A 9,866-nucleotide genomic window follows, 5' to 3' on the forward strand; every position below is an offset into this window, starting at 1 on the left:
TTTATTAGTAAAATAATAAATTTAATTTTTAATATTTATAGATTTTATCAATTTAGTCTTAAATTTAAAAATTGAACAAATTTAATCCTCAACTTTACCCATTCTATTAGTTTAGTTTTACTTCTTAAAAATTCAAATTTAAAATTTAAAAAATTAAAATAAAACTTATTTTAACGTTTATTTTTTATAACAACACAAAAATGTTTTAAAAATATATAAATAAATGAATATTCATTTTTTCTTTTTCTGACATGAACTTTATTTATTAAAATATCGCACTTATAAATAAAATATTGAAAAGAACCTCACAATTGAGCCTTAAACCAGATTTACACTTTTCCTTTCTTTAGTTTATTTTATAAATAATAAATTTCATTATACATTTTGACTTTCCTCCTTAGTTCTCATCAAATTTGTCAAGCATTGGGCATCACCATCGCCCACAACCACCAGCATCAATAACATTTACTCTGGTGCGTTTGTTTGTTTGGAAGTAAAACATTTTCTGGAAAAGCTTTTCAGCCTTTTTCAGTGTTTGTTTGGCTAAAATATTTTCCTAATGTAAAATCTTTTACAAAACACAGTAAATGAGATGAGTATTTTAGGGAAAATGTCTTACAGATTTTTAATCGGTAAGACATTTTCCGGAAAATCTTCCTACCCTCTCACCAGATTCTTTCTCCTTCTTCCGTTTTCATCTTCCTTCTCTTTCTTCATCCGTTCTGTAAGTTTTTTATGCTTTTTATTTTCTGTATTTCAGGCGATGTGTTGATTGCAAAAATGTAGGGAAGTCTTTCGGCTCTGTTTCATGCTTGCTTTGCCTCGAAACGGTTACTAATAATGGGGATCAGTCGTGGGCTAAGCTTCAATGTGGGCATCAATTTCATTTGATGCATTGGCCTGAGAGCTCTGGTTTTGGTGATGCAACTGATCCGCCTTTGAAGTCTGGGAGTGAGCATAGGCAGTTTCTGAATCGCCTCAAGAAGGTATGGAAGGCCATGGAAGGCGTAGTCGATTCTGGTTTAGTTCAAGCTATCGGTGTTAGCAATTTCGGTGTTCAGCAGATCAAAGAATTGATTAAATTCGCAAAAATCGTACCTGCTGTTAATCAGGTATGATAGATTTTCACGCATTTTTTAACTTTACATTTGTTACAGTCTTCGATCTTTTTGTAGATTTGTTGAGAACTTTACCGTGAAATTAAAGGAATGCTTACATATTTGTCCATATGTTGATTGATGTGTAGTCATTGGAATAATTGTTGGTGACTCAAATGTGAAATTTGCTAGCATAAATCTATGAACTTTTGCTTGCATTCATTTAATTTGAGATGATTTCTAAGTTCTCTTTTTGATCCAAATCTATTTGCCTGGCTAAGAACACGGAGTTGGTGAGCTCCAGTCCTTTCTACAATGTTCGAATGCGAGTCCGCAACATTTGAGGCAAACCTTACTAGTTGATGGACTTAGAATATTTGTTTATGTTGTAGTTGATGCACATCGTTTTGTTTGTCACTTCGATTTCGTAATACTTTTCCAGATATTGACCTTTATTGTTCTCGTTGATTGCTTACTGTTTTCTGAATCCCACATCTGGCAAAATTCATTGAGTTATACAACTAATTCATATTTTTTTTATAGGTGGAGTTGCATCCTTTTTGGAGGCAAGATGAGGTGAAGTTCTGCCAAATGAAGTGTATCCATGTATCGGCTCATACACTTTTGGGAGTACCTACTTCAAGTCCTGGAGTGTCCGATAGTGGATCGGGTGGGGAAGGTGAACCCGGAACTCCTCGGGTTTCATTTTGGAGGTCTAGATCAGTACATGGACCGATGCTGAAATTATCAATTGTTGGAGAGATAGCAGATAGGCACAAAAAGACACCTGAGTAGGTATACCTTTTATTAACAATATCATCTCTAGTTTTACTTTATTTATCATTCTACCTTCCGTTTTCTGTGTTTCTTCGGACCTAAAGTAGGCTAATGAACGACTTCAAATTTGTTGACAGTATGTTGACGTCATTCATTGATGTAAAATATCAACCTATTGATCCTGGTAACTGACAAATTATTTTATCCCTTTGTTTTCGGATTTATGGGATCATTTCTGAATGTCAAAATGATATAAGGTGGAAGGTACAATAATAAACACAATTGAACTATTTTAGATTATTACCGGTGTCTGAAGTGCATAAGTATATAATGAATGCTTACGGATACAAGATTTAGATGCATCCGGCTTAGGGTCTACTTGAACATAGAGCTATTCGCTGACCTGACACAAGAGCTCGGTTAGAGCTTGTGTTTATCATCTATCGAAACTAAGTCTATACTTTTAGCAGAAACAAAACTGAGAAGAGTTGGGAATATCAGTATCTTTTGTGGGAGAAAACAAAAATCCATATTGTAGGATTCACTTATATGCATCAATGTGTCAGACTTTATGAAACAATTTAAGACTAGTTGCCATTTCACAACAAAAGTAAAGAGGGAGGGGCTTCCTTACCCATCTCTTGCCCGTATGCTTATGGTTAAATTTGTTGAATCTCTAGGTCAGTCTTGTATGCCCAACTGCTTTCTAGTGGACAAAAGACTCACAGAACTAACACAAAGCTTGAACATTGGAGAAAAAGAGTTGCATTCAACTCCGTCCCAATAAACTAACACCATATAATAAGGGAAGCCTACAACTGATTAAAGTTATCTGTGCAAGGAACAGTCTTATGCTTTTATGAGTATATATGTTTGTATTATCATGATTGGGCTATAATAGATGTGTTTGGCCCAAGGATGTACAACAGGATTGGCCCAAGGATTTTTTCTTTTAACATCAGCATGATGGTTGGCATGGGATATCTTATGTATTTAAAACTTCATATATATAGTGCATGGTTTTCTTATCAAATAACTTACAACTACAAGAATCCAAATTTGTGGGTTATTTAGCATGTCTGTCATTTTCGGAGCATTTAGGATCACGATCATTTATGGTAGAGCAAATGTTGATCATAACAGCCATTTTTATTAAAACTATGTTACTTGGACTCTAAGTCCGATGTGGGTATGTTAATTTTTCTCAGTTTTTCCATGTATTTGAAAGATTTTTGGAGGGTTGTATCTCTGTATCCATGTCTGACTATGTTCTGGACATGTCCGTCCGCTTTGCTTGTTTGCAGGTAATTCTACCATGTAGCCTAAAACCCGACAGGATAAAGCAAAACATTGACATATTTAACTGGTCTCTGTCAGATGATGAGTGGAACCACTTGAATCGGATTGAACCACAGGTAATTTTATATGGAGATGGTCCTTTGAACAATCTCTCTGATCGAGGCTTCATGTTGGTAGTGGTCCTCTTCAAGCTGTTCGAGAAATAGAAGATGACGCTGTATTCAATGCCTAATATGTTGTGAGCATGTTGTTCTAAGGATAATGTCCCGGTTTTACATTCAATCATGTCATTGCTCGGTTATAATATTTGCTGTTGCGTCGCCATCATTAGCATAACTTTGAGTTTGTTGACGATGGATAGAAAGTCAAAGAGAAGAACATTGTAATTGATCTGTAGTTGCAGGTTTTACTTTTTATATGAACAAATGGTGTTTCATATATATGTGTGCACACGTGTTTTGTTTGTAAAACATCATTTGTGCTCTTCTTCTTAGCTTCATGAATGCACAAATCAATTAAAACTCAGAGCCATTTGTTTGCTTAAAATAGCCATCTTCATTGGTGGAGAAAATTCCATTGTAATGCTATAATCTTTCTTTGCATTTGTGTAATCTTTCTTTGCATTTGTTGTTTCCTCTGCAAGGTGTAGGCTTATTGATGTTCTGGGCATTGTTTAGGTAAGTTTTCATGCTCTAGCGTAACATGGGTATGCATGCCCCCATTTAAGTGCAATTTTCGTGTATCTTTTCTGTTCTCTTGCAAAATGTTGTTTATGTGATCCAACATTCGAGTTCATGCATAAGTTATTAGCTCTATATAGTCAAACAAATGGTTTTCTTTCTGATTTTCTGTTCCTCTTTATAAAGTTACATTTGTTGGAGTTTTTGAGCACTTTATCTGGATGAAGTATGAAGCTCTATCTAAATCTAGAGCAACAATGCAATAAATCCGGATAAAGAATGAACAATGCAATAATTGAGTATGATTATATATTTAATTTGATTTATTTATTTATAAATAAATCATTGCAATATATGTAAAAATAATTTAAAATATAAATTTATTAATATATATAAATTTATTAATATAATGTAAAAATAGTTTTTCTAGAAAATATTTTTAGGAAATCTACTAAATAACAGAAAATATTTTACACAGATTCATCTAAACACCAGAAAAGTAAATTATTTTCAGAAAAGTAAATCATTTTCCAGAAATTATTTTCTGAAAAATATTTTACTGGCAAACAAACGGAGCCTAAACTTCTTGATTTTCACATCCTTCGTCATCATGTCACTGAACTAGGAATTGGGAAACTACCAACATGACCTTCTACCTACTAAGTCTCCAAGACCTCATCTTTACCTATATATACCCAATCATGCTCTCCTCAAGCACAAACTCAAACACAACAAACTCATTTTGGGCAACAACCTAAAGTCATTGATTATCACCCTTTTCGACCTTTGGCTGTAGTATTCGATCCAATTTGAACATGGTAGTCGTTAATGTTGTAAAAATGAAAAAGTTGAATCTGTTTAAGAATTCATGACTTTTCCCCTTCTTTTTTTTTGTTTATAAGATTATTATTTTATTCATAAAATTATTATTTTAATAAATAAATGTCATGTTAGAAAATGAGAAAAATAGTTATTCATTTATTTGTAAATATTTTTATAATTTTGTATGTATTTTATTGAAATATAAACTTTTAAATATTTTTAAAATTTTTAATTTTAAGAATCAAGATTAAATTGATAAAATATGTAAATTTGAGTGCTAAATTTATTATTATGCAAATAAAAAAATCACAATTAGTAATTTAACGGAAGAGTGACTAAAATATTAAATTTCGTAACGTTAATGACAAAAATAAAAATTTTAAACTTGAATGACTAAAATATAATAATTATAATTAATATTTAATTATATTTTAAGTGAATTTTTAGTATTTATTTATAAATCATCCACTATTTTTATTTTATTTAATAATAAGGTGGTAGTGCGAAATCGATATTGATTCTTTGCTCAGAGATAAAATCACGTGATAAAAATTTCTCCACTATTTTATTGCCTAAATACTTCGATTATGCAAAGATTCTAAGTACTGTTTTATTTCTTGTTCAATAGAACAATTGAAATATTCCCTCTTTCTTTTCTTCTTAGCCTTAGTCGAATGCTATGTTTCTCTTATGGCGTTATGGGATTTTTATTTTAAATTTTAGGATTTTCATTTTCATTTGATATTTTTTTAAGGTGAAAATGTTAAAATTCAGAATGAAAATATTTATATGGTATTAAATTATTAGAAAAAGAATGTAGATGACGTCGCATCACTATTTCAAACAATCCCTTCCCAATTTGATAATTGCTACATGTTGTTTAACGTTAATGGCGGAATGTCTTCCTTTTTGGACAAGAGCTTCATTTGAAAGTCTGTTTTTGTGTCAATTAGCTACCACTTGGTGGTTGACGATGTTTTCTTTTTCAACGTTTGTTTACGAAGCGATTGATCTGCCGACATTTTATTGACAGAGAATGTTTTATGGAGATGTCATGATCAAGTTGATTAATTATTTAGTGGTTTGTCATATTATCATATTTGCTTTTTACTATGTTAAGAATTTGTTTCTTGCCCACTTGGTGGTTGGCAACGTTTTCTTTTTGAACATTTGTCCGCGAAGCGATTAGTATGCCGAAATTTTATTGACAGAGAATGTTTTATGAAGATGTGGAAATTGATTAATTATTTTGTGGTCTATCATATTATCATGTTTGCTTTTTACTATGTTAGGAATTTATTTCCTGCCCACTTGCTAGTTGGCCACGTTTTCTTTTTGAATATTTGTTCACAAAGTGATTGGTATGTCGATATTTTATTAACAGAGAATGTTTTATGAAGACATGGTGAAATTGATTAATTATTTAGTGGTTTGTCATATTATCGTGTTTGCTTTTTACTATGTTAGGAATTTGTTTCTTGCCCACTTGGCGATTGGCAACATTTTCTTTTTGAACATTTGTTCGTGAAGTGATTGGTATGCCGACATTTTATTGACAAAGCATGTTTTATGAAAACGTGGTGAAATTGATCAATTTTTCAATGGCTCGTTATATTATAATGTTTGCTTCTTACTATGTTAGGAATTTTTTTTCCTGCCCAGTTGGTGGTTGACGATGTTCGCGAAGCGATTGGTATGCCGACATTTTATGGACAGAGAATGTTTTATGAAGATCTGGTGAAGTTGATTAATTATTTAGTGATTTGTTATATTATCATGTTTGCTAGATTCTAAGTACTGTTTTATTTCTTGTTCAAGAGAACAATTGAAATATTCCCTCTTTCTTTTCTTCTTAGCCTTAGTCGAATGCCATGTTTCTCTTATGGCGTTATGGGATTTTTATTTTAAATTTTAGGATTTTCATTTTCATTTGATATTTTTTTAAGGTGAAAATGTTAAAATTCAGAATGAAAATATTTATATGGTATTAAATTATTAGAAAAAGAATGTAGATGACGTCGTATCACTATTTCAAACAATCCTTTCCCAATTTGCTAATTGCTACATGTTGTTTAACGTTAATGGCGGAATGTCTTCCTTTTTGGACAAGAGATTCATTTGAAAGTCTGTTTTTGTGTCAATTAGCTACCACTTGGTGGTTGACGATGTTTTCTTTTTCAACATTTGTCCGCGAAGCAATTGGTATGTCAAAATTTTATTGACAGAGAATGTTTTATGAAGATGTGGAAATTGATTAATTATTTTGTGGTCATCATATTATCATGTTTGCTTTTTACTATGTTAGAATTTGTTTCACCCCACTTGTCTGGTTGGCCAAGTTTTCTTTTGAACATTTGTTCACAAAGTGATTGGTATGTCGATATTTTATTAACGAGAGAATGTTTTATGAAGACATGGTGAAATTGATTAATTATTTAGTGGTTTGTCATATTATCGTGTTTGCTTTTTACTATGTTAGGAATTTGTTTCTTGCCCACTTGGCGATTGGCAACGTTTTCTTTTGAACATTTGTTCGTGAAGTGATTGGTATGCCGACATTTTATTGACAAAGCATGTTTTATGAAAACGTGGTGAAATTGATTAATTTTTCAATGGCTCGTTATATTATAATGTTTGCTTCTTACTATGTTAGGAATTTTTTTCCTGCCAGTTGGTGGTTGACGATGTTCATGGGTTTATTGGTATCTCGACATTTTATGGACAGAGAATGTTTTATGAAGATCTGGTGAAGTTGATTAATTATTTAGTGATTTGTTATATTATCATGTTTGCTAGATTCTAAGTACTGTTTTATTTCTTGTTCAAGAGAGCAATTGAAATATTCCCTCTTTCTTTTCTTCTTAGCCTTAGTCGAATGCCATGTTTCTCTTATGGCGTTATGGGATTTTTATTTTAAATTTTAGGATTTTCATTTTCATTTGATATTTTTTAAGGTGAAAATGTTAAAATTCAGAATGAAAATATTTATATGGTATTAAATTATTAGAAAAGAATGTAGATGACGTCGATCACTATTTCAAACAATCCTTTCCCAATTTGATAATTGTTACATGTTGTTTAACGTTAATGGCGGAATGTCTTCCTTTTTGGACAAGAGATTCATTTGAAAGTCTGTTTTTGTGTCAATTAGCTACCACTTGGTGGTTGACGATGTTTTCTTTTCAACGTTTGTTTACGGGCGATTGATCTGCCGACATTTTATTTGAGAGAATGTTTTATGGAGATGTCATGATCAAGTTGATTAATTATTTAGTGGTTTGTCATATTATCATGTTTGCTTTTTACTATGTTAAGAATTTGTTTCTTGCCCACTTGGTGGTTGGCGACGTTTTCTTTTTGAACATTTGTCCGCGAAGCGATTGGTATGCCGAAATTTTATTGACAGAGAATGTTTTATGAAGATGTGGAAATTGATTAATTATTTTGTGGTCTGTCATATTATCATGTTTGCTTTTTACTATGTTAGGAATTTATTTCCTGCCCACTTGCTAGTTGGCCACGTTTTCTTTTTGAACATTTGTTCACAAAGTGATTGGTATGTCGATATTTTATTAACAGAGAATGTTTTATGAAGACATGGTGAAATTGATTAATTATTTAGTGGTTTGTCATATTATCGTGTTTGCTTTTTACTATGTTAGGAATTTGTTTCTTGCCCACTTGGCGATTGGCAACATTTTCTTTTTGAACATTTGTTCGTGAAGTGATTGGTATGCCGACATTTTATTGACAAAGCATGTTTTATGAAAACGTGGTGAAATTGATTAATTTTTCAATGGCTCGTTATATTTAAATGTTTGCTTCTTACTATGTTAGGAATTTTTTTTCTGCCAGTTGGTGGTTGACGATGTTCATGAAGTTTATTGGTATGCCGACATTTTATGGATGAGAGAATGTTTTATGAAGATCTGGTGAAGTTGATTAATTATTTAGTGATTTGTTATATTATCATGTTTGCTAGATTCTAAGTCTTGTTTTATTTCTTGTTCAAGAGAACAATTGAAATATTCCTCTTTCTTTTCTTCTTAGCCTTAGTCGAATGCCATGTTTCTCTTATGGCGTTATGGGATTTTTATTTTAAATTTTAGGATTTTCATTTTCATTTGATATTTTTTAAGGTGAAAATGTTAAAATTCAGAATGAAAATATTTATATGGTATTAAATTATTAGAAAAGAATGTAGATGACGTCAGATCACTATTTCAAACAATCCTTTCCCAATTTGCTAATTGCTACATGTTGTTTAACGTTAATGGCGGAATGTCTTCCTTTTGGACAAGAGATTCATTTGAAAGTCTGTTTTGTGTCAATTAGCTACCACTTGGTGGTTGACGATGTTTTCTTTTTCAACATTTGTCCATGAAGCAATTGGTATGTCAAAATTTTATTGACAGAGAATGTTTTATGAAGATGTGGAAATTGATTAATTATTTTGTGGTCATCATATTATCATGTTTGCTTTTTACTATGTTAGAATTTGTTTCACCGCCCACTTCTTTGGTTGGCCAAGTTTTCTTTTTGAACATTTGTTCACAAAGTGATTGGTATGTCGATATTTTATTAACAGAGAATGTTTTATGAAGACATGGTGAAATTGATTAATTATTTAGTGGTTTGTCATATTATCGTGTTTGCTTTTTACTATGTTAGGAATTTGTTTCTTGCCCACTTGGCGATTGGCAACGTTTTCTTTTTGAACATTTGTTCGTGAAGTGATTGGTATGCCGACATTTTATTGACAAAGCATGTTTTATGAAAACGTGGTGAAATTGATTAATTTTTCAATGGCTCGTTATATTATAATGTTTGCTTCTTACTATGTTAGGAATTTTTTTTCCTGCCCAGTTGGTGGTTGACGATGTTCGCGAAGCGATTGGTATGCCGACATTTTATGGACAGAGAATGTTTTATGAAGATCTGGTGAAGTTGATTAATTATTTAGTGATTTGTTATATTATCATGTTTGCTAGATTCTAAGTACTGTTTTATTTCTTGTTCAAGAGAGCAATTGAAATATTCCCTCTTTCTTTTCTTCTTAGCCTTAGTCGAATGCCATGTTTCTCTTATGGCGTTATGGGATTTTTATTTTAAATTTTAGGATTTTCATTTTCATTTGATATTTTTTAAGGTGAAAATGTTAAAATTCAGAATGAAAATATTTATATGGTAT

General features: G+C 31.5%; 1 protein-coding gene across 3 annotated transcripts; it reads left to right on the top strand.

Annotated features, from left to right (window-relative positions):
- The first annotated feature begins 298 nt into the window (after positions 1 to 298).
- Positions 299 to 3,719, top strand: LOC108458462 (uncharacterized). 3 transcript variants are annotated; one of them, XM_053027112.1, is made up of 4 exons: positions 299 to 632; positions 761 to 1,112; positions 1,641 to 1,892; positions 3,179 to 3,719. In XM_053027112.1, exons 2-3 carry the CDS (start codon positions 891 to 893, stop codon positions 1,890 to 1,892), a joined length of 474 nt encoding a protein of 157 aa, XP_052883072.1. In that variant the 5' UTR covers positions 299 to 632; positions 761 to 890; the 3' UTR covers positions 3,179 to 3,719. The 3 variants fall into 3 exon arrangements, with proteins under 3 accessions (XP_052883072.1, XP_052883071.1, XP_017613362.1); XM_053027111.1 differs by having other exon boundaries at positions 299 to 473; XM_017757873.2 differs by having other exon boundaries at positions 299 to 473; positions 1,641 to 1,888.
- Positions 3,720 to 9,866: the final 6,147 nt, after the last annotated feature.

This window comes from Gossypium arboreum, chromosome 4, assembly GCF_025698485.1.
Source record: "Gossypium arboreum isolate Shixiya-1 chromosome 4, ASM2569848v2, whole genome shotgun sequence".
NCBI lineage: Eukaryota > Viridiplantae > Streptophyta > Magnoliopsida > Malvales > Malvaceae > Gossypium > Gossypium arboreum.

Excerpts from the sequence above, each read along its gene's own strand:
- LOC108458462 (XM_053027112.1), top strand. The coding sequence starts at position 891 with ATGCATTGGCCTGAGAGCTCTGGTTTTGGTGATGCAACTGATCCGCCT. Across the intron at positions 1,113-1,640 it reads TCGTACCTGCTGTTAATCAG|GTGGAGTTGCATCCTTTTTG; the intron begins GTATGATAGATT and ends TTTTTTTTATAG.